General features: G+C 58.9%; 1 protein-coding gene across 4 annotated transcripts; it reads right to left on the bottom strand.

Annotated features, from left to right (window-relative positions):
* Positions 1-382: 382 nt before the first annotated feature.
* Positions 383-24894, bottom strand: SIPA1L3 (signal induced proliferation associated 1 like 3). Of its 4 annotated transcripts, none has more exons than XM_039361838.1 (21): positions 24805-24894; positions 14433-15997; positions 13884-14014; positions 11805-11993; positions 11460-11634; positions 11238-11341; positions 10818-10975; positions 9902-10475; positions 9531-9805; positions 8129-8377; positions 7783-7932; positions 6657-6802; positions 6146-6255; positions 5700-6052; positions 5077-5301; positions 4762-4924; positions 4212-4425; positions 3911-4054; positions 2610-2742; positions 2207-2291; positions 383-2073 (listed from the first exon to the last, which is right to left on the bottom strand). In XM_039361838.1, the coding sequence occupies exons 2-21, from the start codon at positions 15799-15801 to the stop codon at positions 1924-1926; spliced, it is 5097 nt and encodes a 1698-aa protein (XP_039217772.1). In that variant the 5' UTR covers positions 15802-15997; positions 24805-24894; the 3' UTR covers positions 383-1923. The 4 variants fall into 4 exon arrangements, with proteins under 4 accessions (XP_039217772.1, XP_039217775.1, XP_039217773.1 ...); XM_039361841.1 differs by having other exon boundaries at positions 5077-5169; positions 5700-6064; XM_039361839.1 differs by having other exon boundaries at positions 4245-4425; positions 5700-6064.
* Between the last annotated feature and the right edge of the window lie 12 nt (positions 24895-24906).

Below are 24906 nucleotides of genomic sequence, written 5' to 3' on the forward strand. Positions count from 1 at the left end.
AAATAGGGTAGGTGGGCTACTCCAGGGACAGAAGTGCCTGGGAGCAGCAGGGGGCCAGTGGGGGCCTCACCCTGCCAACCTCTTCTGTAGCTGTGTTGTTCCATTGCCTGCAACTTTTGTGTGCTTGGATTGTTACGTGCATTAAATGTGGTCAGAATCGCTGCTTCCATCTCTCTCTGCCCTGACTTGCGACAATGGGGGGGGGGCAAATGCCAGACTGGGGTGGCTATTGGAAGAACAGTAGTCCCTCCTGGCCCCGGTCAGGGTCACACAGGCACCCTGACAATGGCATCACCCCAGCATAGAGCACCCCAGGGGCTGAGGTTGGACGGGACCTCCCTCCCATCTGGAGCTTTACCACCCCCAGAAAAGAAGACTGAGATTTCCAGCATATTAGAGAATTTATTTTACAAAAACTGATGGTTCTCTTCATCAGCAACTTTAAAACAGAACAAAATTAAATAATACAGATTTGATCTGCAACGATTTTTATAAAATTAAAAACGAACACATAATATAACTGATAGACATGAGGTGTTGCAGGAGAGCACTGTGCCCATCATCCCAGGCCAGACGCCGGGGAATTCTTTTTAGAAAGGGGGGGGGGAATCCTTAGGCTACAAATTCCAGTGAGGTCCCACTACAAAATTAAAAAACCTAGGAAGGTTGCTGAGGTGGTGAGCCCAGAAGAGAGCCGGGGGGGGGGGGCTGGCACCGATCTCCCCTTTACCCCCTGCCTGCCCAGAGTCCGACATGGGGATTCCTGGAGGGCCCTTGATGGCTTCCCACACCAGGAGCCAAGAGGAGACGGGAGCCCCTCTGGCCATGTGCAGAATTAAGGCTAGAGTGGAAGGGGAGGGAGGTCGCCTGCAGCCCAGGAGCCAGCTGGAGAGTCTGGCCTGGGTGACAGTCAGCAGCAGAAGCCTTTTTGCCTCCCTTTGTTATTTCCCTGAAACCCTGGTGGAGGGAAGTGGGGGGGAAGGCAGGCTGACCCTGGCAGGTCTGGCCCAACCCCCGGGGCCAGGATGTGCTTCGCATAGATCATACGCTGGTTTTGCAATGTGAAGTGGGGGGTGGGGGGAAGTGGTCCAGGCCAGCTGCTCCCTGCTGCCATTGGCAGAAGCCCCAGCCCAGGGGGTGAAGGGCCCTGCAGGTCACAGAGCAGGACAGACACTCCCCCCCTTTTCTCAACCCCAACACCCTCTTTGGGTGGAAGGGGCTCCTTGGCCAGAGCGTTGTGGAGACAGTGGAGTGCCCTCGGTGTGCCCTGCTGCCAGCCAGGCCGGCCCAGCAGAGGACTGGCACAGGCAGGGAGGCCTGGTGCTCCAGAGCAGGCAACCAGGAGGCCCGGGGGGGGGGGCGTCTGGGACACGTTCCCCAGCCAGGAGCCTTCCCCTGGGCCTCTATGGCTTTGTGCCAGCGCAGGGTCCCTGCTGCAACTGGGGAAAAAATCAACTGTGCTGAATTCAGTTGCATGCACAGAAATGCAATTGAAAAAAATTACAAACAGTACCATTGATACAAATATAGTGTTTTATAAAGAATGTAGACATTTAAACTTTTTTTTTTAATTTCCTGAGGCGCTCTGCATTCCCTAGAAAATAATTTAGTTGTGAGAAAGTGCTCTGAGAAGTTTGGCTGCAATCTGCCGCCCAGCCCGTTGGACACCAGCCGGCCCCCTGATGGCCCTTGACCGGGGCGGGGGGAGCGTGCCTGGGCTGCTCCCGGCAGGGCTTAAGGATGCCAGCATCTGGCTGGCGGGGGGGAACCCACATCCCTGGGCAGAGCAGGGCTGCTTCTCAACCCAGGCGAGGCACAAAGGGGGCCACGGGGCCGGGGCCCAGCTGGGGGACGGGGGGACTGATGGTTCGCTCTCTAGGGGAGCCCCTGTGCAGGTGCCACACCTGTCTGCCCCCCCACCGCTCACAGCTCCTCTTTGTCAACGGCGCTGGAGAAGATCTCAGCGAACTTGCGCAGCCGCTGGTTGGCGTGCTGGGACTCCTCCTGCAGCCGCTGGTTGTTCTGCCTGAGCGTGGCCACTTCTGCCTGCAGCACCACCTTGTCCTGCTTCTCCTGCGGGGGCCGAGAAGGGGGGGGGGAGTTCCAGGATACGCAGAGCCTGGTCCGGGGGCTACCTGCACACCTTGGCCCAGCAGCCTCGTCCCTCCCTCCGGGAGTCCCACCAAGCCCCCTCCCAGCTCCTTACTTTCTGCAGGTCACTGTGCAACTGCTTCAACATGGCTTCCAGCTGGTAGACCTTGCCTGTCAGATCGTCTGGTGGGCGCTGCTGGCTGCAAGGGCAGGCCGGAGAGGCTGTGACACCAGACCAGCCCGGGGTTCCCGGAGAGGCTCTGCCGGGGTGTGTGTCTCCCCACCCAGCTATCCAGAATGAAGGCAGCATACCTGCAGCCTGAGCCCTTGGGGAGGGGGTTGAAGCCACACGGAGGAGGGAGGAGGTTTACCTCCTTACCTGCAAGGTGGGCTCCAACTTCACCCAGACTGACAGGCAGACCCTTGGGGGTTCCAGCATCCCCCCAAAACTTCACTTTCCTTGAGGAAATTTTCTCACCCTTCTCAAAACATACGTCTGCCCCCCGTCCCCTGCTCACCTTAAGACAGGAGCAGTGTGTGGCGCTGGCTGCCTCTCCAGGCTCAGGTGCCCAAGGCTGGGGTTGCCAGCCGATTGCACATCTGGGCTCAACATGGTCTCATGGAGGGAGAAGAGGGAGACAGCTCTCTGCACTGGGGGGGGGGTGAGAGAGGGAGAATCTATAGGCTGTCAGGCAAAAGCCCCTAGGCTTCTGACTGCTCAAAACTGGCACTGCTGCCAGGGCAGAAGGCCATGCCAGTCTGGGCAGGTGGAGGAGCTCATACGCCCTGGAGGGCAGCCCCACCTAGCCCCTAAGCAGCCCCCCCCCCAAGTATCCTGGCAGGCCTTTTCGCTGATTGCTTCCATGTGCCTCTGTAGACCGCAACCCTGAGTTCAGAGAATTCAGCCCGGCTGCAGGAGAGTCTGCCCCCGTCGCCCCTTGCCAGCTCCTCTCTGCCCTCCTGGGGAAAGTACACCCAGGCCAATGTCCCCAATTTGCACAGAAAAGAGGCACAGCTGACACAAAGCCCATGGGGGGAAAGCCCTGCTGGGAACTCCACCATCTGCTCTGGCATAGCGGCTGGTCTTGCCCCCGTCTTCCGCCATCAGCTACCTTTGTGCTGGCTGGGCAGGGCAGGATGAGGAGGAGGAAGCACCCTGACCACCGCCCCGTCTCTCTGCTTGGGGAGGCAGCCCCTCCCCTTACCCAGCAAGCCCTTGCCCTGAAGGGCAGAGCCAGCCGAAGGCAGCCGGCAGGGAGGGGGACGTCCGCCTAGGCGGAGGAAGGAGTTCTGCCCTGACAGGCAGGCTGGCTGTGAGGCAGGCAAGGCAGGAGGAGGCGAGGGGGGGGGAGGGCAGGCTGGGTGCAGAAGCTGTGCCACCAGTAGCAAGCAGCCCATTTAGCTCCTGCTGATGAGGCACCAGCTCAGCACCATCTTCGTGCTGAATCATCTTCCCTCCTGAAATTGGGGGCAGCCGAGCATCTGGGCTGGAGGGCAAAGCTCTTGGTGGGTGCTTGTTTCCCATCCCTCTGCACGAAGGGTTTGCAGGGGTCTTCTGCCCCCTCAATGATGCTGCTTGGGCCCTGCCATTGGGGGGGGGCGACACACGGGCAGCAGAGGAGACGGTCAATTTCCTTCCTCAAAGATCAGCTGCAGCCCCCTCCCAAGAGGCTGCTCCCAGCTGGACGGAGGGGGAGCCAGAAAGGGCCCCCGAAGTAAACGGGGCTCCTGACAGCCAGCTGGCTGTGGGGCCCAGGGCTGAAGCCCTTTCCCGGACTGCCGCATCACCTGCCTGGGCAGGAGAGGAAGGAAGAGTTACCTTCATAGGCCTTCGCAGCACTGACCAAGCTGGACCATTCCAGGCCCGCGGCTGTGTCTGGCAGGGGCATCAGGGCCGGGTCAAGGCGCCGCAGGGGCTGGTCACGCACCTCGGTCAGGGAGAGCTCAGAGGCCGAGATGGTGGCTGCGGACAGAGAGGAGGTCAGCCTCCCCCCCCAGACCCATCAGCCGACCTGCAGAGGCGGCCCACACAACCTCCTTCTGCCCTGGGTGTTGGGGCAAAGACTGACTCCCCCCATGCTCCAAGATTGTTTGGGAAGACAGGGACCCCCGTTGCCTACCTGCATCCGGTAGTGGGGCTCCACCAGACTCACCCTTCTCCAAGGAGCACCCCCGGCCGCTGCTGGCCGGCTTCCGCACAGGGAGGGTGCTGGTGAAGAGCATGTCGCTGGAGAGGGGCTGCTCGAAGCAGGCGCTGCTGGCAAAGGAGGGGTCTCGCCGGCCGCTGCACAGGCTTTCATCCGAGAGGGTCCGCTGGAGTGTTTTCTGGGGGGTCTGCGGGGAAGAGCAGAGACCCCCTTCAAAGTCCCAGCTAGTCCGCAGCTCTCAATTCTCCTCATCCCCAAAGAGTTGAACAGGATCCCTGGGAATACTCTAAGTGGGCAAGTCCTCCAGTGCCCAAAGGCTCAGGTCCCATGGGGAGCCCCCAGGTTGCCTCAAGGGGGGTTCAGAGACCAGCCCCTTCCCTCTCCACCTGCTCACTCAGATCCCAGAGCTCTGTGGGGAAAAGCAGGAGCGAAGCCCTCCGACACATTTATGCCGCAGGTTCTAAAAATGCCGCCCTGCAGCAGGCCCCCCTTTCATGGGGGGGGAAGCGGTTGGCAGGCGCACCAGCTCGTCCTCCTGCTCCAGCCCAGCGGAGTCCATGATGATCAGCTTCTTCAGGTCATCCTCGATGGTCGACTTGTAGGCCTTGCGTGGGGAGCGAAGGTCCCGCAGAGAAGCCCGCAGGCGAGGCTGCCCAAAGACGTTCTTGGTGCTCAAGTCAACCTGCCTGTGGGCAGAAGAGGGGAGGTCAATCCCCCTCCCCGGCAGCCAGGCTCGGTCTAGGGCGGAAGCCCTCACACCCCCCAGGCAAAACAGCTGGCCATGGCAGCCAGCCAAAGCCGGGCTTGCTGCTGCCCCCTCCCTTCTGCAGGCACTCACTTCTGGGGCTCTGCGAAGGGGGCTGGCCTGGCTGAAGCCTCCGGGCTCTTCTTCCACCCGGCAGGCAGAGGCCTGGTGCTCCGTCCACTCTGCCTGGAGAAGAAGGACTTGGGCACAGAAGCCGAGAGCTGGGAGCTCGACTGAGACCCGGGAGCCGCCCGGGAGCTGTCTGCGGGGGGGGTCTTGTAGACCTGGATGGGGTACGTGGCCCTAGAGGCTCCGGGGCTGAAACAGAAACAGTCAATCTGCGGGTGGTTGGGCCCCCAGGCCGTGCAGGGCCACTCCCTCAGCAGCACCTGGGCCGTCCGATGGCTGGAGGGAGCGCAACTGCCCCTCCCCCAATGCTTGGCCCTGGACACAAGGCACGGGCCTCTCTCTGGGGTGGAGAAGGAGGAGCTTCGCCCCACTTCTAACCCTGGACAAATCAAGCCTGGGGCTGCTGTCAAGGGCAGCTCTGGCACTGAGGCTGCAAATACATCAGCAATGAGGACCTCGCTATTTGGCCAGGAGGAGCCCCCCTTTGGAAAATCAGGCAGCCCACCCCCCGTGCCCAACCGGCCTGCAAACTCGCCACATGTTCAGGGTCCTGGTTATATTGGAGGGGCAGCTGCAGGGTCCCTTACCTGGCCTGCCAGAAAGGCTCTGGGGTGCTGTTGTTGCCCCCCCTGGTGGGGCCGCCAACTCCTCTCCCGAAGGCCCTGGGGCAGTAATTCCAGCTCCGTCTGCCTAAATGGCCGGCAGGCCAGGCCGCCTCGGCCCTCTTCCCATGGCCTTCGGGGAGGGCGGGGCCAAAGAGAGGCGAGGACACGGGCACCCGGTCGCGCCGGATGGACGTGGCACTGCTGGCATCGATGCCGCCATTGCTGGAGACGCCGCCCTTGGCCCAGCGCTCAGCCGCACTGTCAGCAGGATCGGCCGGGTCATCGCTGTGGGCGCTGCTGGAGGCCGTGCTGGAGAGCGTGTTGCTGCTGGACGTCTGCCCCTCACCCTGCGGGGAGGGGAGGTGTGCTGAGTCGCCCAGACGGAGAGGGAGGCACCCAACGGACAAGCTCCAGGAGCCCACACTCACCTTGGGGGGCTGCTCTGGGAAGTCCTTGCCAGGCAACTCCCACTGGCCTGGCCGCTTGTTCCCAGAAGCCGCTGAGAATCCGGAGTGCCCCGGCATGTGCCATAGCAGCTCTGAGAGGGCAAGGAGAGGGGTCAGTGGGGAGGGCAAGTCGCCAGGAGGAGCGGAGGCAATTGACCTCCCGCTTCTCCAGAGCCCCAGTCCTTGGCTGGAGGCCTGGTTTGTGCCCCGCCCAAGCAGGCATGGTGCCCCTGCCACCCGACTTCTCCTCCGCCACCACCCAGTCCCAGGCTGCAGGAGAGGGCAATAGCCACCTGCCCTTCTCAGAATCTGCCAGGGGAGCCTCGGGCACCTGCCGTCTGTCTGGCTCCATGCTGGCAAGGACAGCCCTCTCTGTGCCCAGGGGGACATGGCTGGGCTCCCCAAAGTCTGGTAGTTTCAGCAGAGAGGTCGCTTCCGAGATCTCAGCCCAGGCACACCACCCAACCCCTCTGTGCCTGCCATCCGTGCTCACCAGGCTTGGGCCTCTCCACGGTGCCTTCCTGGCTAGCCAGCCCCCCGCCGGACGAAGAGGAGTCCCCGTTTGAGGTCGCTTCGGAGGGGCAGAGCGGCTCAAAAGGCCCTGGAGGCCTCAAGGGGACCACATATCTGTGCACAGAACTGAAGCCAAACAGGGCAGCTGAGAAAGCTGCCGAGACAGTGGGAAAAACACCACCCAGCCTGTTTGTTAGCAGGTTTTAAAAATACCAGGCTTATAGGAGGGAGGGAAGAGGGAGAGGGCCACAGGAGCAGAAGGGAGCCAGCTCCTCCTGCATTCGGCTCCATAGGTGGGCGACGGAGGGGCATCCGGAAGGGGTGGAAGGCCAGGCAATCCGAAGGAGCATCGGTTGGTGCATCCAGTACAGAGCCATGCCGCTCGACAGCCATGGGCCACCGACTGCAGCCTCTGGCTGTCCAGAAGGCCTCACAAGGGCCCTTCCCAGCACGCGGATTGATTCCTGGGGAGGGGATGTTTGCACAAGGCAGGCTGCCTTGTGCCAATCAATGCCTTTGGCTCCGCCTCATCCGAATTCCAGGCCATTCTGGGCATTTCATCTGGATCAGAACGCCACTGGGCAACTGTTCACTGCAACTGAGGGTGCAGACAGAGATCTCCCTCTCTCCCTCCCTCTCCCAACCTCTCTTGAGGCAGAATCATGCAGGGTCAATGTTTCCCCCTCCAAGCCCCCTGCTTGCTACCAGCACAGCCCCTTGCTACTCCCCAGAGCAAACGCCTCAGGCAGGAAGCGGCTGCTACCCAAACAGCCAAGGATGAAGGCACTTCCCCAGCTCCCAAAGGAGACGTTGGGGGCTCAGCTCTCTTTGCATTTCCTGGTTTGCCCCTCACCCTGGTGGGCTTGCAAGGCCGGCACAGCGTGGCCCCTGGCTGCTATTTCGAAGCCCCCCCCCAAGCCCTGGAACTGGAGTGGGACACAAAGTGCTAGGCAGCAAAGTAAGCCCCACCCGGAGCCAGGAAGAAGCCCTGCGTCTTTGCTGCCAGTGGGGCAGTCCCTGGATCAAAAAGAATCCGTGGGAGGGAAAAGCCAGGTGGGTCGAGAGGGCCAGGACCTGGGCCTGGGCATCCCCCTCTGTCCACGTACTTGTCCGGCGAGAGCTTGTACCAGGCAAAGGGTCCTCCCGAAGAGCCCGGAACAGAGAAACTGCCTGAGGGCTGCCGATATGGCTGGGTCTTCTCTGTGCCACTCTGGGAGGAGGGGGCGACACGGGGGGTCTCTGGGAAGCTGGCAGGCCTAGAGAAGGAGGGAGAGCCTGAAGGCTGGGCCCAGGCCCAGAGTCATGCAGGTCCCCTGAGGGGTCACTAGCCAGGCTGCATCCAACACAGCAGAGCACACGCTACAGGCTCCACGTCTCAAAACTCATCCTGGCCCGGAGCCTGCAGGCGGCCCAGGAACATCAACTGACCCCGAGGCCTCCGCTCCTCCTCACCTTTTGCCATGCAGGGGCTGGGCCTGGCGGTAAGGGGTAAGGGCACTCTGCTTTGGGGTCCTGGTGAGGGACTGGGACTGGCCAGGCCCCGGCTGCTCAGCCCACTTGGGAGGCTGGGAGGAGCTGTGGGTGGCGGAGCCGCTCCACTGCCAGGCTGAGTTGCGGTATGGAGGTCGGTAGCCCCCTGGCAGGCTTTCGGGTTCTCCTCTGGGCTCCATCAAGCTCATCTTCAGGGACTCGGCCCATCCCCTGGAGAGAGAGAGAGAGAGAGAGAGAGAGAGGAAAGCCAGGCGTCTCTGCCTGCCCAGCCCAGGAGGGTCAGGGATCGTGCAGAGAAGGGTGCCCAGCAACTCTGTGAAGAGAAGCTGCAGGCATGGAGGCCGGCCTTCCTGGTCCTGCCAGCCACCCAGCAAACCACACCTGGAAAATCAGGCAGGAAACTGGGAGCTGGGTGAGGGCACCCCCTCATCCTCCTCCCCCCTCCTGTCTCTTAACTCGCAAGTTTTCTCTGGAGGAGACAGTAAGTCAGCAGAGCCTCAGGCAGGGAGGGGGGACGTTCAAGAGAGCGCATAACCATGATGACTGGGGAGTCCAGAAGGAAGCGGGGGAGGGCTGAGCCTCGGCAGTTTCCCTTCCACATGGCCCGGCAGATTTTAAACTTGCCGCACACCTGGATGCATCCCAGGCCTGAGAGGCTCACAGGAATCCTCAGCCTCTGGGCTTGCCTTCCTCCATTTGCATTTAGTGGCCGCTTAGCCACTAAATGCCCCGGAAGGCTGCGCCCTGAGCCCCAGGACCCACTCAGCTCCCTTTTGGACCTGACAGGGCATCAGCCAGCCTTTCTCTGCCTCGCCCCAAGAAGCAGCTTCCCGCACCCAGCAGCTTCCCGCACCTGCCAGAAGAGCTGCTGCTGCCATTCCCCACCGGCTGGCGAAGCCACAGTCATCCCAACAGGATCTGCCCAAGGTGCCCCCCTCTCAAAAGCCATCTGTCTTCGCTCAGTGGGTCCCAGGCCAAACAGGGCGAGCCACCCAAGAAGGGCAACGCAGTCCAAGAGAACCAGCCCAGTAGGGTAAAAGCCCCCCTCTGAGGAGCTCCCGCTCCCACCAAGGCCAGGAGCTGGTGGACCAGGGCAGAGAGGCTGGCAGCCTTGGGGCTTGGCAGGGTGCCTCCTCCCAGGACAGACCTCCTGCCCTACCCAGGACCTACTCACTGCACAGGCTATGGGGCCGGATGGACCCAGGCTATTCAGAGGGTCCATTCTGCCATAAGACAAATCAGCTGCAGAGGATTTTGCCTGACTCCGGCTGAGTCAAAAGGGTCCCAGTGGCCCCTGACTCCTTCCTCCTCCTGTGTGGCCCCTGCCTCCTTGTTAATCCTGCCCAGAGATGCAGAGGCTCACCTGCGTGGAACACCATCCTCGTGTGGTGGAATCACCACCACTTTCACGGTGACCGAGGTGCGCAGCCAGTCGACCATCTGGTCGTGGCTGAGGGTAACCACGGCCACCTTGCAGATCTCCACCAGCCGGCTGCCCTGCCGCAGCCCCGCCTGCCAGGCGAAGCCGTAGTCCTCCACCTCAGCCACCGTCCCGTCAAACTTCACATGGAAACCCAGCTGCCCCAGCCCATTCCTCCGGAGAGTCATCTCCACTGTCTCAGCACCAGAGGTCATAACCTGGGTGAAAGCACACACCCCGGGGTCAGAAAGATCACTTCCCTCCCAGTGTGGTGGGGGCATCTTAACTAACCAGTGGGCAGGGGCACTACTGACCTTCAGCCTCTGCACAATCTCTTTAACATCTTCAGGGTTATTCTCTGGGGCCCGGACAAAAATATGGTCCCCACGTCCATAAAAAATTTTGAGGTTGCAGCTATCTGGCGTCCAGCCAATCACATCCACGCAGAAGCAGTTGAAGACCACTTCCTTGGTGGTAAGGTCCAGGAGGACCACGAACTCGTTGGAGATGCCCAGCAGGCACTCAGTCTCCATTCCCTGCAAGTAGTCCTGAGCCAGAACGCGCCACACGATGGCCCCTGCACTCTGCTGCTCAGCCCCAGCACCCCTCGTCTTCTCCCTCTTCTTAGAGGCCAACGAGATCAGGTTGAACTTCCCCGAGGAGTCGATGGGGGTGCTGGTGACGCTGTTCTCGGCCAAATCCTTCAGGTACTCGTGCCGCGTGCGTGTGGCCATGGTGTGGAACTTGTCTGACTTGTGGGCAGCGTTCTCGGCGTTGATCACCTTGGCAAGCAGGAAATCTCGGAAGACGTCCGACTTGTGGAAGGCGGCCTGACTGGGGATGGTCGGCCCAAAGGGGGGCACATCCTTGGAGCGGGTCACTGCCACGCTTGGGACATGGAAATGAAAACACAGGCCTGTGGCTGAGACTACACAGGCCGCTGCCAGGTTACTCCTCGGCTGCTCCCTGTGAGTCAGTCCCAGGGTGCAGGACAGCCGAGGCCCACTTCAACCCGAGGACTCAAGATTGGAGGATCAGCTGCCCGAGAGGCCAGAGTTGCGAGGATCACCTGCAGCCCTGATCCTTTGTCTGAGAGAGGCTGCCTGCTCAGCCAGACCTCTGGAGAGCGGACGGGTCCCCACTGGCCCCAGGATGCAGCCAAAGCCCGGAGCTCTGCTCCTCACGTGGCCGAGCCCAAATACCATCCAGACCCCCCTCCCGCAGCCTTACCTGTAGCAGACGCTCTCCGTGCAGGGATTCTGGGCACAAACGATGATGAAGACATGCTGGAAATGAGAGCGGACATTCTGGGGGGTGAAGGGCAAGGCTCCTGGCTCCTGGAAGATGATGGTGACGATGTCATTTCCGATGTGCCTCTTCCGCAGCAGCTGGAAGAGAAGGCGGCACTTGAGAGCCTGGGAAGACAGCCCAGAGCCCAGCCAGACACTCACGAGACCAGGAGGAAACAGACCCCTCATGAAATCCCTCCCCAGTGGGGTGGGGGGTGCGGTCATTGTTCAAAAGAGAAGCAAAGGGTCAAGACCACTAAGTTGGTGGCAACCCCACAGTTCAGTATGTGCCATGTGACCCCCCCCCAAAGCCAGTCCACTCTCTCCTCTGGGCTAGGCCCTGACCTGCCCTGCCTGGTACCTGCTGCCTATTGTTGGGGGTGTAGGGGAGCATCGTGGAGACGTGGAACATGATCTCGTAGCCCTGGTAGGTTGTGTAGAGGGAGTGGGTGCCGGTGGAGTCAGCTGTGAGGAAAGCAACAGGGAGGACTAGCAGGGAAGCTGGGTCCCTCAGAGGGCAGGCACAGTGCTAGCAGTGAGTCCTGCCCTGCCAGCCCCCCAACCACCCTCGGCAAGAACCTACTTTTGGTATCCAGCTGCGCGGCATACTTGCCGAAGCCCCTCAGGCAGACCTTCTCCCCCAGCAGGGCCAGGAACTCCTCAAAGGCCGGCCCAGCCTCCTCGTTGTTGTACATCTCCTCCTCCGAGCTCTGGCCGGCCTTGCAGTACAGGATGCCCACCTTGTGCTTCCGGCAGAGCTGGGGGGAAAGCAGGGAGTGTCCCCTCAGAGCTGGCTGGGGGCCAAGCCCAAGAGTGACTCTCGGGAAGAGGGTCTGGGAGAGAACAGGGCCTTCCTGGGCCACAGGCAAGATGGATGGGCAAGCAGGAAAGCCCACGGCCCCCTCCAGGTTGCCTGCAGCATGCTTACTCCTTGCTCGTCCAGCTTCCGCAGCTGCTCAGAGACTTGAGGGACACTCAGGGCCAGGCGCAGGCAGTGTGTGTTCAGCTCAGGGACCACATGCTCCAGCACGTCCTTCAGGGGGATGCCACGGACAGTGCCGTGCTTGGTGGTGGTGGGCGTTGCGTCTTCTAGGATGGCACCACGGAGGGTGGTCAACTGCAAGGCCCAGAAAGAAAGGCAGGAATGACGCTTGGCCCATCGCAGGGGTCACATAAATTCCCCCTCTTCTGGCACAGCAGAGTGGAGGGCTGCCCATGGGAGGGCCCCACTTGGCCAAAGAGCCTCTTCCTCAAGAGCACCTTGTGCCCGGGGCCAGTGGGCAACATCTTCTGCACAGGGGCTGACCATGGGCTGGAGAGGCCTCAGGGAGGAGGAGCAGAGCCGTCAACCAAACCTCACAAAGTTCCTGGACAGTCTTCCAGAATGGCACTCTTCACGGGAGAAAAAGAGCCCTGCTCTAGAGGAAATCCCCAATCATTGGAGAGCTAGAAGGAGCCTAAGGATGGATCTCTACGCTATCCAGGGCAAACTTTGTCTCTGAGGCTCAGTCCCAGCCTGCAAAAGCCTAGAAAATGTTTTTTTTTAAACAACAGGAAGTGTGCAGGAGGAGTGCCAGTCCTCCCCACTCGGAGACAAGGCCCCTTGGCCCTGGAAGGGACACCCCCCCCACCCAAAATCCAAGATTCCACATGGAGACAGCAGCCCCTTTCAGCACTTCAGACCATTTGCCGGTATCCAACGCATTCAACCCTTCGTCAGTGGGATGGTTGGGGTTTTTGGGGGGGGCACGAGTGATTCGGATTGTCCTTGTAAGGTGAAAACATCCCCTTTGGGAAGCTTAAACTGCAGGGCTGCAGTTCAGCACCTCGCAGGGCCCACATGGGGCTCAGGCTGGTCTTCTTGCCCTTTCAGCGGAGAAGTACTGGGCACAGAAGTAGGAACTGGCGCTATCAGCTTCACTGCCAGGCCCTCTCAGTGCTGTAGCGCCCTCTGTTGGCTCGGATGGATTTGCTTCACAAATAGCCAGCTCAGGTTGGACAGTTTCTATTCACCACTAGAAACTCCACCACTAAGCAATACATGACATCACTGGACTGACTTATGACAACTTTTCTATCAGTCCCGGTCATGATCATTAGACGAGTCCCATCTGATTGCAGCATCCTGTGCTCACGATTGCCTTTTCTGACCTCCTGCAGGCTTCCCCAGTGCTTGCCGGAAGGCAGCAATGAAGTCTGTTAGTGGCAATTGCAGGCCCCCAGGACTTTGCGATCTTCTATTTGAGACTAGGTTGCCAAGTGCCCAAATCACGATCTCGTGACTGCGGGACACTGCAATGGCCACAGTTACGAAGACCCATAAATCCCCCTTATTCAGGGCCATTGTATCTTCAAACCGTCGCTGGACAAGTGGATCACCTGTATATTATAAATCGGTCAGACCCCACCTGCTGTCTAGACCCCACCCTTTGAGGAGGGTCCATAGGAATAAGAAGGATAGCAAGGACGGTCAGGAAGACAGAAACTGCCTGCTACAAAGAAGATAGACCTGAGCCTTGAAAAATCCAAGAAGGGGCCTGAAAGAGGGCCACCACCATTCCAGAAGGGAGCATGAGAGAGGACAGAGCTATTCCAAAATTCCAGCTGAACACTGCAGGAAAAGGATGAAGATGATGAGCTGTCTGCCAGGGCCCACACAGTTGCCGGCCTCCCCTTTCCTACAAATGGTCAAGCTGGGGAGGCTTCAGTCTGGAAGAGAGACGAAGACCCCTTTCCATTGTGGGATTTGAACTCTTGGGCAGGAAGGATTAAGGCAGCTTCTAAGCCTGCATCCCTCCTGGTGTCCTGGTAGGATAGCAGCCAAGGAGAACAAAGACGCAGCTTGGGCCAGCCGGACAATTCTCCTGCCCCTTAAGCTTCTCCGCACTCTGAGGGGGGGGGTGTATCTCCCAGCCAGTTTGGGAATTAATGGGGATCAAAGCCCCCTGCCTCACCCATCCCAGCGTGCCCACAGGACCTTCAGTGATGCAGAGCAATAGCAACTTGCCTCGCTGGTGCGAAAGATAATCCTGTACTGGTACTGAGGCCCGAAATCCCGATGGTCCTCCAGCTTCTCGCGCCTGATGCTGATAGCCACGGGGCCCAGCTTCTCATCCACACCAAAGTAGTTAAAATGTTCTGATGGGGGAAAGAGGAAGAGGGAAGAGGGGAAAACACCTTAGCCATTCATCCTGTGCATCAGGCCCTAAACGGCCGTATAGTTCCAGCCATTATTTACCAATATGCAGAATTGCCCACCCACTCAAAAGCTTCTTCAGCAAGGCTTGGCTGCCCAGCTGAACCAAGGATCAGTCCCAAGGCAGAAAGGATATGAGTGGTAATGAGGGACTGGGAGGGGGGGAAGAGATGCACCAGAGGAATCTGTGCGGCTGCGTAGGGATGGGAAAGAGGAGGATATGAACCCACCACTCAGGAATTCAGGGTTGCTGTCATGTTGGCATACACTAGGATCAAGCCTCATCCTCCTCAACTGTCCACTTTCTCAGGGTCCTCTTACCCTCCAGCACCCCAAATGGCAAAGCCAAAAAGTGCCAACCTTTGCCAGAGAAGTAGTCCCGGTAGTACCGGGCGCCCAGGTCCACGTGCTCGATGCTATAGTGCTTCAACCGGCTGAGGCTGCGCTGCAGCTCTTGGGGCGTCTCCAGCACAGAGATGCTGGCATTTGTACAGTAAGGGGCAGGGGCCATCTCCGCAAAGGCCCCTTCCCCACAGCTACCTACAGAGGCAGGTGAAAAACTGATGTTGCGCTCTCCCTCGCCCCCAATCTCATTGCGGAAGTGAGGACAGCTGAGTAGCAGACTGTTGCTGTTGTTGTCCCCTGGGTCGTGCTCCAGATTCTCCTTGGAGTTCAGGTCCTCAGGGCTGAAGAAGGTGCTTTGCGGGTCCAGGTTGGCCAGTCCACAGGTGGCAGCAGCTGAGCCAGCGGAGGCAGCCGAAGCCCCAGTGGTGGTGTTCTTCCGCTGTGCCACACAGACCCGCCTGGCCGCCACCACCTCGTTCAGGTCAAAGAGCAGGCTCTGGACATCGTAGTGGGCCAGGCTTTTTGGGCACAGCCAGCCCCGGCCTACCTCCTCCACCTCCCCTGGGGCCCTACTGCATTCGCCTTCCGCCCGGCCACTCCGCAGCTTCCGGAAGATGGAGTCCCCCCCGCTCCCCTCTCCTCGGAGACCCTTCTTGCGGGGCTTCTCCTTGGGCTGAAGGGGCAGCTCTGGTTCTGCTCGGGCCTCTGCCTTGGCGCTCCTGGCGGTGTGGAAGGAATCCACCAGCCGTTGCCGCTGCCGCTGCCCAGCCACCAACTTCCCACTCTGGAACTCCTTAAGCATCTCATAGAAGGTCTGCTCAGAGAGGCCCTGCACATCAATGGAGGACGTGCTGCCATACTCGCGGAAGAGAGGCAGGCCACCAGCCAGTCGGGCTCCCCGGGGCTCCATCACAGTTTCCAGGTCGCACTCGCTCAGGGTGACCTCGCTGCTGCTCCTGTTCCTCAGCGCCAGGAACGCCCTACTGGGAGAGCACGGCCACCCATCCTGGAACTCAGTGTCCTTGGACCTCCTCCGAGCCAGGCGCCGGGAAGCCCTCGGCCCTGAGGGGAAGGCAGCCTCCTTGGGCAGCTGCCCATTCTGAAACTCCCACTGCATGGGGCACGGGGCCTCTGGGGCCTTGGCAGCACTGGGGGTGGCTGGATCCTTCAACCCTTCTCTTTTGGGGGGCCAGTCGGCAATCCGGGCCCGCACCCCCATTTTTGGCACGGCAGGCGTTGTGGTGGCTGGTCGCAAAGGAGATGCATCATCCACATGTGGGGTGCAGCCATTCTGGGCCCAGGATCCTGGAGAAGAGTAATCGCCCCCTGTGGGGTCCAGGCCCCCCACGTCGCAGCTCTCATGCACAGGCCGATACGCTGTCATAGTCTGGCTTGGGCTCCCTGCAGGAAGGCGCTCTTCATCTCCATCGGGACATGGGTACACCACAACCAGCGTTGGGCGGCCTGGAAGAAGCTGAGGCGGCTTAGGGCAGCGTTGCCCCCTGCCCCTTCCTCAGGGCCCAGTGCTAGAAAATGACGACAGCAGTTGGGCTTCCGTTATTCCAGCAACATGAATCATTCTGAAAGAGAAGGAGAAACAGCATTAGTCTTGGAGTTCAGGAGCAGAACATGGGGCAGACCCACTTTGCTGCTGGGGAACAGAGCTGGGAATCTGCTCTTCTGCAGAAGCCAAAATACGATATTTGTAACATGCTCTATGCTGGGTAATGAGGAAGCCCAAGCTCCCCGAGATTTGTAGACATCACCAAAAATTGATTGTGGATCAAGTAGCTCCCCTCAATGCACACCAACCACCCTCCCCACTGGCGGATTCGGGGAGCCATCATGTAGTGGAAAGGCTGGAGGGGGAGGCCCAGGATTGGGAGTCCATCGTCATGCAGCTTAGGGGGCAATCCTCGCCCTGCTAAGCAAATGGGGGGGTGACTTTACCTGGAGATTACGGTGCCCCAAATCCCCCTAAATCTACTCATTTATTTAAAAGATCTGTATAGTCACCTATTTTAAACACAAACCTGGAATGTCCCACAACAACATAACTGCTTTACTAGCAACAGCCCTCGCAGCCTAGCCAAGATGAGGCCCACAACCACAAAACCTCAGTGGGCCACAGGGGAACACTGGTAACTTTGGGAAGTGGGCAGCCAATAGTCAATGCCTCCCTCACCCCCTCCCCAGCCTAGATCCTGCCCTCCATAAGCCTCAAAGCCAACACAGCCCCCCCCCATCTAGAACCCCATTTCCATGCAGGCTGTCCAGGTGCAGAGCGAGCCCAGACCTGGGTGCCCCAAAGGACACAGCAGGGCCCCAGACAGGGCAGAAGGGAAGGGGGCAAGCACTCTCCCAGGGCGGGGGAGGGTGTCCGTGTTTGCAGCCATTCTTCAGGCTGCCTGCAGTGGGGACCCAGCAGGGAGCACTTCAGCTCTGCTGCCCCCATGTCTCAAGCGATGGAGGAGGCAGACTTCATGGGGAGGAAGACAGGGCAGGCCTGAGCAACAGAGAACAAAATGGAACGCTCCCTCTGAAAAACAAAATGGAAGTGCCAGCACCCTTCTCTCGAGGTTCAGCCCTGCACTGCAAGAAGTATCCTGGCACCTCTGCTGGCTTGAAGGGGGCCCGGGAGCAGCAGGAGCTGCCCTGCCTTTGCATCAGGCTGCAGAAGCTTGCAGAGCAGGGGGGTCCTGTGCCCAAATGTCACTCTCACAACAGCCTAAGGGGAAATGTCAAGCTGCCCCAGCCTCAGTAAAGGTTGGCAGCCACCTCGACATTCTGCGTCCCCTCAAATAAATTTCTCCCAGACATTCGAGCTCCAGAGGCTCTGCTTGAAATGAATAAATTTCTCCTGGACATTTGAGCTCCAGAGGCTGTGCTTGAAATGCTGCGGTGGAAGCCCGTCCTCCCAATGGGCCCCAGCCGGCTCTCGCTCACACAGCCCCCCTCCCCACCAGCACCAGTGCCCGGCCCCGCTTGAGCCTCTCCAACATGCCTCAGGAGCCCTGCTCTACCACAGGCAGAAACATCGGGCGCCCTTGACTGGCATGCAAACAGGCTGGACTTTCGACCCTCATCCAGCACTAGACAAACATTTCAGACCAAGCAGAAGTTCTTTAGAGAGGGCTCTGGCTTTCAGAGGAGCTGCAGGCTGGGGAAGGGCAATGTGTGCGTGCTCACACGCGCGCGCACACACACATGGCTCTGCTGCTGAGGTCCAGAGATGTCCAGACACAATTGCTGCTACCTATGCCAGGCAAAGCTGGGTGCTTGGCTCCCTCATTGCAGGCTGTGCAGAGCCCTGGCCTGTCCGGGCTCCGGTAAGAGCAGCCAGGAGCCCCAGCTGCCCTACCCCAACCAGATGGCCGGTTAGGAGCCAGGAGTGCCTGGCAGCCTGTCCATGCCTTGAGCTCAGGTAAGGGAGCCCTTGGGAGCCTCCTGCCAGAGCTGGCTGCTGACTCAAGTCCCTGCAGGGTCCCAAGCTCTCCTACCCGGCCAGGCAAGCCAACAGCCCAGGCTCAGGTGCCCAGACCCGAGGAGGCAGAGAAGGCACACATAGACCCTCACTTCCTGCAGCTGAAGCCTCTACTCCCCCCAGGAGCCTGCAGAGACTGGGCCAAGCAAGGACAGGCGTTCTCCAGGAGGGCCCTTTTGGCCATGCACCACCACCACCACCCAGTAGCTGCAGGAGAGCACACCCAGTCTGCCTCCTGGGCGGCAATGGGGCTGTCCAAGTGGCACGCAAGTTCCCCTGCCTTGGAGTGGAAACTTCCATGCCAGGCCCTTGGAGCCAGCTGCCCACCTCCAGACTCTTCCCAAAAGGCATAAACCTGAGGCTAAAGCCTTGGTAATTATCTTCAGCTGTGTGCAAAAATGACTACACAATGCAAGTTTCAAAGACGCCCTGGGGGAACAGAAGCCAGCTCAACCTCTGCATGGAAGAAAGTTTGTCAGACATTTTCCCCAAAGGCCGAAGCAGACTTCCTATTCAGGTGCAATCATGCACAATCTGAGAGCTCACAGTTTGGCACATGCCCCAGCTATTTCCTCTGAAAGAAGGTTGCTCAAAGGACAATGATGAAGAACTATTTTGTACTGCTATAGAACCAGGACAAGAAATATCAGTTGCACGTGCTTGAATTTCATTCAAACACAAGGAAACAAGATCTGTGCAACCGTGGAATAATCTATGTATGGGAGTTGTGAGGTCTCCATCTCTGGAGGTCAGAAGAGGCTAAACAATCATCTCTTAACTGCTTTTCCTGCACCGCAGGGGGTGGAAGAACATATTATACCTGAAGTCTCTTCCAACTCTACCGTGGTATATTTTACATTCTCACAACACCTATTCTAATAACTTGTATGCAGATATGAAGCTTTGCCTAAAAGTCTATGCTTCAGTCATGTCCACATGACCCTCAGCTGCTTAAAAGGCCCCACTCAGCCAACTGACTTCCAAGTCCTGGTGGAAGCTAGGACTCCAAAGCCCATTTCTTAGGGAGCTACAGCCTCCTTTCTGGGCTCCTGGTTCTAGGCAGAGTGCACAATGACACACTCACGGTGTGCTTCCTGCAATGATGTTTCCTCTAATGTTGGAATACAGCAAATCATGGGGACCCATAAGCCCATGGTCACCGTGTGCTCACCAAACGGAGGAGCCACAGGCTACAAGTTCGGGGGCTGCTCCTTGGCTTTCTCCACTAAGCAGGCCCCTGGAAACCATACAGGACCCAAAGGAACATCAAACACCAAAGGGGTGTCAAACTCACCGCATCATGTGATATGTCACGATGTATCGCAATTTTTTTCCCCTTGCTGGAGCTGGGTGAGCACAGCTTCCGCCTGACGCATCTGGCCCACGAGCCGGCAGTTTGACACCCCTGATCTAGGGACTCCAGGGCAGAATCCAAGAAGCAGACCCTGAGGTGCCCCACAGAGGCATCTCTAGCAAAAGGCTTGACCTGCTCCACGCATCAGGATCCTAGCTATTAATTCATCAGTGGACCAGCATAGTGAGAGGCGCCGGCAGAAGGGTGCCCCTCTTGTCAGGTTTCTTGCCCGCCAAGGCCACCCACGCAGAGTCCTTGGTGGTCAGCAGGCAGTCCCATCTCCTTTGGGTCCTTTCAGTCCAACCACCACCTAGATTTGCTTCTGTGAGGGCAGAACCAGGCTGAGGCTAGGCAGGATGCCCCATCTTGGAGTAGGGCAGCGAGGAGGGAAGAACCCGGTCACCTCACTAGAGCCCGGGATGCATTGGCTCCTTTTGCCAGTCAGTCATGAGCGCATCTGAGAGTTCTCAAAAGGAGCAGAGGGCAGAAAAAGAAGAGGTGCCGTCCAGAGAGCCAGGGGGTCAGCAGAGGCCCGGAAGATGCAACAAGAAGGCTTCCATGCAGGGAAGAAAGCCAAAGCTCCAAAGAGGCCTGGCCTGGATCAGGGAGATGGAGCCAGCCGAACCCAGTTCCAAGTCAGGTTTACCTTCTCCCACCCCCAATCCGAATTTGGGGAGTGAGGCAGCGACATTCAACGACTGGAAGGATTGGCAGGCAGGTGTGTAGGCAGCCTCAACTGCTTGTCAGCTCCCTGGCAGTACACACCACTCATCACGAGTCCCAAAGAGACTGGCCTGACGCCTTCTGTTCCTTCCCACCAATTCCTCACCCAGCCCACCACCCTCAGGGGTGGGCTCTGCTACCTCTGCCTGGCCCTGTATGCCCACCTCTCCCTGACCCACAGTGCCTGACTCTGGCCCTTTAGTTTGCCCAGCAGGCATCCCAGCTGCTGAGGTCTGACTGGCATTTTCCTTCTATAACCATATTTTATTATTTTTTTATAATCACAAATCCCTAATATTTTATCAGCAACTTGTTGTCTGGGTTCCAATATTTAGCTTACTAATACATGTTAAACTCCTTTCTCTCTACCTCATTTTTCTATAGCCATTGATAAAATGTATCCCATGTTCTAAAGTATTCTGAATCCGAGAGTTGTAGGTTTTTCCATTTATCCAGGTCTAGTTTTATTTGTTTTAATAGTTTTACATAGTTGCACATCTTGCTGTTTAAGTCTATCCCCAGGTATTTAACTTTCTTAACTATTTGAAGATCTGTTTTTTTCTGACAACTGATTTCTTTGTTTATCTGTAAGATTTTCAGTTTGGTCTTTTCTCTATTTATTTTCAGTCCTGCCACTTCCCCAAATTCTTCTACCTTCTTCAGAAGTTTGGGGCTTGTCATAAGCTGCTTTTCTAATATGAAAACCAAGTCATCCACGAATGCTTGTAGTTTATTTTTTTCATCTTTTATCTTCATTCCTTTAATTTCTGAGTCTTGCCTAATATTTCTGACTGCCCTGCTCTGGCCAGAGCCCAGCCACCCTGTTCCTCATGCTAGCCTTGGCTGGGAGGGGGGAACTGTCTTGCATGCCTGGACCAAATCTGAAGGGCAGATTTGCAGCAGCAAAGCAAAGCGACTGACTGCAGCTGGAGGGAGGGAGGCACATTCCTGCTCCTCTTCCTCCTCTGAGCAGTGCAAGCAGGGAACAGGCTTAGAGGCCTTGGAGGAAGGGCACGGACAGGAGGGGGGCCATGCCCTTTTCCCATAGTCCCCCAAATACCAGCAACACCATCAAGCGGGGCTCCAGCAGTCCTGCACAGCTTGGCCAGGACAGGGCAGGCCTCTTGGTAGCCCTGTGGAGTGGACTGGGGACACTAATCAGAATGACGCCATCTTTGGCCTAGCAGAGTCTCAGGGGGGCCCTTTGAAAGTTGCATCTCATGCTCCCCCCACCGATGGTTTCAAAGCAGCTCCAGATTTCAGGCTAAAGAACCTGACTGACGCGTGGCTCCTCTGGCCACTGCACGGGGTCTTCCCTCTGCTTCCCCAGGGACTCCACTGAGTCACGAGGCCACTGCCCGGGGTGGGCCAGAGGCTGCTTCTCCCTCTGAATCTCGGGGATGGCGGAACCTTTGCCGCCCAGCATTGGGGAAGCAGCTCAGCGCCTCTGGAGTGGCTGGAAGAAGCAAGGAATCCCTAACAAAGAGCCAGGGAGATGGCAGGTGCACGGATCAGGACCAGGATGCGACCTTAATAGTTCACTGTTGGGAAAGAGCAGCCATTTCGATGACAGGGTGGACCGGCTGAAAGGGGAAACACCTGTGTCATTTCAGGTAGCCAATCTCGTAAGATGAGGCAGAAAATGCAGGGAACGGACCTGGGGCATCTGCCAACCCCACCACCCAACCTAACCCCTAACGCTGCACTGACAAAAGCCATTCAACTGCACAGTGAAGCCTCCAAGCAGCCCACTGAGGGGCTCCCTCGGGAATTGGGGGGGGGCAAGGACTACCTCACAGGGACCTGCATTTTATGCACCCCTGGAAAAGGATGGGGGTCCCGAGCAGAGCTCTTCCTCTATTCTTCATGCCAGATGCAAGCAGGGAAGGGAGAGAGAAAAGTGCAGAAAGACGTATGGCGTCACAAGGTCTCCTCTAGCACCTTACAGAATATTCATGCTGTTTGTGTCTGTTTATTTATTAAAGTTTATTGAACTATACAATCCCAGACCAAACACACAAAAAGTTTTTAACTGCAGAGCCCCCCCCCCTCAAAAAAACCTGTCCATGCCTAAAGCTGGGGAAGCCATTCTTAGCTACCCCTGTAGAGCCTGCTCATGGATTATGTAGTGCAGAACTGCTGTCTGGGAGGAGTTGGAAGAGTTTGCAGTCAGGGGAAGATTAACTCAGCTCCCCAAAGTGGCAGGTGCCCCCCCCCCCGTGGAACAGCTCTCCCTGTGGAGCCCTTGGTGCTCCCTGAGCTCCAGGATTCCCTTGCAGAGGATCCTGGGGCATTCAGAAGGAGGAGCTGCCCTCTCAGTTTCAAAGGCCAAGCAAATCTTATAGGTGATCAAGCAGAAACCGAGAGTCCATACAAGGGAAAAGTTTTTTCCTGTCAGCTTAAATCACTCAATCATTCTTCATATATCAGCTTCGAACTCCTCCCTAGCTGAAGGAATGGGGGAAAAAAATCTCCCCCCCCCCTTATATTCACACACAAACAGAAGATCACAAATGGTTTAGAAAATGTCCTTGCAAATCTCCACTGCCATTCGGGGAAAGCTTTCCTTTTCCAGAGAAAGGCCAAGTTAGGTCTCCCTGTTAAAGGGGTGCTGCCCAAGCCGAGAGGGGCCTTGCTCCCTCTCCAAAGCCTGCTAGCCTGCTGGCCCTACCCGAGGAAGAGGAGCCAAAGGCCACAGCAGCCACTGGGCACAAGGCTGAGCTGCTTCCTAAAGACCACCAGGAGGGTCTCCGGTATAGCAGACAGGCACACTGTCTGGACAGGAAGGGGGCAACGAGCATGGCTCCTATCAGTTCTGGCCCGAGACCATGGGAGCTGAAATTCACACACACACACATACACACACACACACACACACACACTCCAAATTCTAGGGTGCCTGCTCCCCACCCCCATGAGAACCAAGCCCCACTGCAGTTCACAGAGCTCTGCAGAGGGGCAGAGAGGCCCTAATCCTAGACACAACCCCCAGACCGTGGGCCCTAGGCTGGCCCGTTCCCTGCATTTCAGCATTATGACTGGGTGGATGCCAGAGCAGGACCCTGAGCTCTTCCAGCCATCGCTCCCCCCACTGGGTAGAGTGTCCGGAGGCCACCCCACTTCCAGGTGCCTGAGCAAGAATGCAGGCAAGGCAAACACAGCCAGGAGTGGCTATTTGTTTAAGGGAGCGATTGTTGCCTCAAAGTCAAACAGAAATCTCTCTCCGCCTTTGTTTTTATCAGGGCAGGCTTGCACTGATCAGGGACATCCCGCCACGTGGTTTCTCCAGCAGGCAGGCCCATTTTTTCAGGTGCCACCTCGGAAGAGTGTGGGAGGCACCTGCTCTGTGTCCGAGAATGGGCTGGAAGCCCTGGCACTGCAGCCTTCTCAGAGACACCGCCCGCAGAAAACCACCGAACCCTCTGGCTGCCCCTTTCACCAAAAAGCACGTGGTCCAAGAGGACTTGGAGCCACGTCTCTGGAGGCAGCCCCTTTGCTTGCAGCCACGGTCCAAAGGCACCGTCAAGGGCTGGCTCTGCTCCTGCAGCGATGCTCCAGATGTGCAATGTGGGACCCAGAAACTGTCCAGGCCCAGGAATCTTCTAAGTTACCTGCTGGGCAAGTTCCGGAATAGAAGCTGCCCAATGTTGAACAGAAACTGCCCCTCCTTTTGGGTGTCCCTGGGACAGGACAGGCCGGCTAGGACGTCAAGGCTGGCCATCCAGCTGGCATCCTAGACTAAAGAGGGTAGGAAGCGGGTGCCTTTTGGGCTAAGGATGGCAGCCCCCCAGCAGGGAGACTTTGCAGAGGTGACAGGACAGAGATGCTCTGGCCTCAGGGTCTCTGACTCTGGGCCTGAGGCGGGGGAGGCAAGCAAGCCCCTCCGTGGAGTCGCTCTGAGGAGGCCCCTTCGAATTGTGAAGGGTCCCAACCTTCCTGGAAAGTTACCAGATAAAAGGGACAAAAGACAGCCTCTCCAGCCATGCAGCCTCCCAAGCAGAAAACGGGTCTGGCGCAAAATGGAAACGGGGCGGCTCTCTCAAGCGTTTCTGACCGGCGGCTCGAGGCTTAGGATCAGGCGCTGCAGTCTCCAGCCGCCCCCGGGGATCGGGCTGCCCGCGGCAATCGGGCCAACCCACCTCAAACCCTGACCAGGAGGTCCCCTCCAAGGGCTGAGCTGGGGGCAATCGGAAGCCGGGACAGGGGGGCTAGCGGCAGACTACAACACCCATCCTCCTCTGCCCGGCGGAGGCAGCCTTCCCGCTTCCCCGGACCCTGGGAAGCGTCGTCACTCCCACCTGGAGGCTCCGCGGGCAGCGCCAGCCACACGCCGGGCGGGCGGGCAGCCCTTCTTCCGCGAGGGGCAGCCGGAGCGCTTTCGGAGCGGCCCAGCCTCGGCCTTGCTGGCTCAGCGGCGGCAGCAGCGCCGGACGGGCATGCAGGGCCCCCGAGGCCGCCCTCGCACCTGCCGCCGTGCCCGGCTGGCCCCGAGCCCGCAGGGGGCGGCCCGGCGTTTCTCGGCCCTGCGCTCGCCTGCCCGGGACGCGATCCGCTCCCCCGTCCGGCCCGGGGCGCCCACCGGGGACGACGGCCCACGCCCGCCCGGCCCGCTGCAGCGGCGGCTTCCGGAGCACAATGGCGCCCGGGCTGGTCCGGGCAGGAGCCGTTTTCCGCAGGCCGGCAAGGAGGTCGCCGCTGCCGCTTCGACTCTCGCGCCAGGGACCCCCCGGAGCCGCCCCGCCGGACGCCCCGCAGCCCCGCGCCGGAGTCCCCAGGGCGGCTGGAGCGGCCCCCTCCCGCCCCGCGCGCCGATCCCGCGGCCTCACCTGGCGCTCGGCGGGGGCAGCGGCGGCGACGGCAAGCGCGGAGCACCCGGAAGGAGGGCGGGAGGGCGGTCGGCGGAGTCTGGGGGCGGCGCCGGGGGAGCC

The sequence above is a fragment of the Crotalus tigris genome, unplaced genomic scaffold (genome assembly GCF_016545835.1).
Source record: "Crotalus tigris isolate CLP2741 ecotype Arizona unplaced genomic scaffold, ASM1654583v1 scf7180000019364.2947544272:3078424, whole genome shotgun sequence".
NCBI lineage: Eukaryota > Metazoa > Chordata > Lepidosauria > Squamata > Viperidae > Crotalus > Crotalus tigris.

Excerpts from the sequence above, each read along its gene's own strand:
- SIPA1L3 (XM_039361837.1), bottom strand. The coding sequence starts at position 15,801 with ATGACAGCGTATCGGCCTGTGCATGAGAGCTGCGACGTGGGGGGCCTG. Across the intron at positions 10,976-11,237 it reads CCCCCAACAATAGGCAGCAG|CTGCTGCGGAAGAGGCACAT; the intron begins GTACCAGGCAGG and ends CTTCTCTTCCAG. Across the intron at positions 2,074-2,206 it reads TGCACAGTGACCTGCAGAAA|GAGAAGCAGGACAAGGTGGT; the intron begins GTAAGGAGCTGG and ends CGGCCCCCGCAG.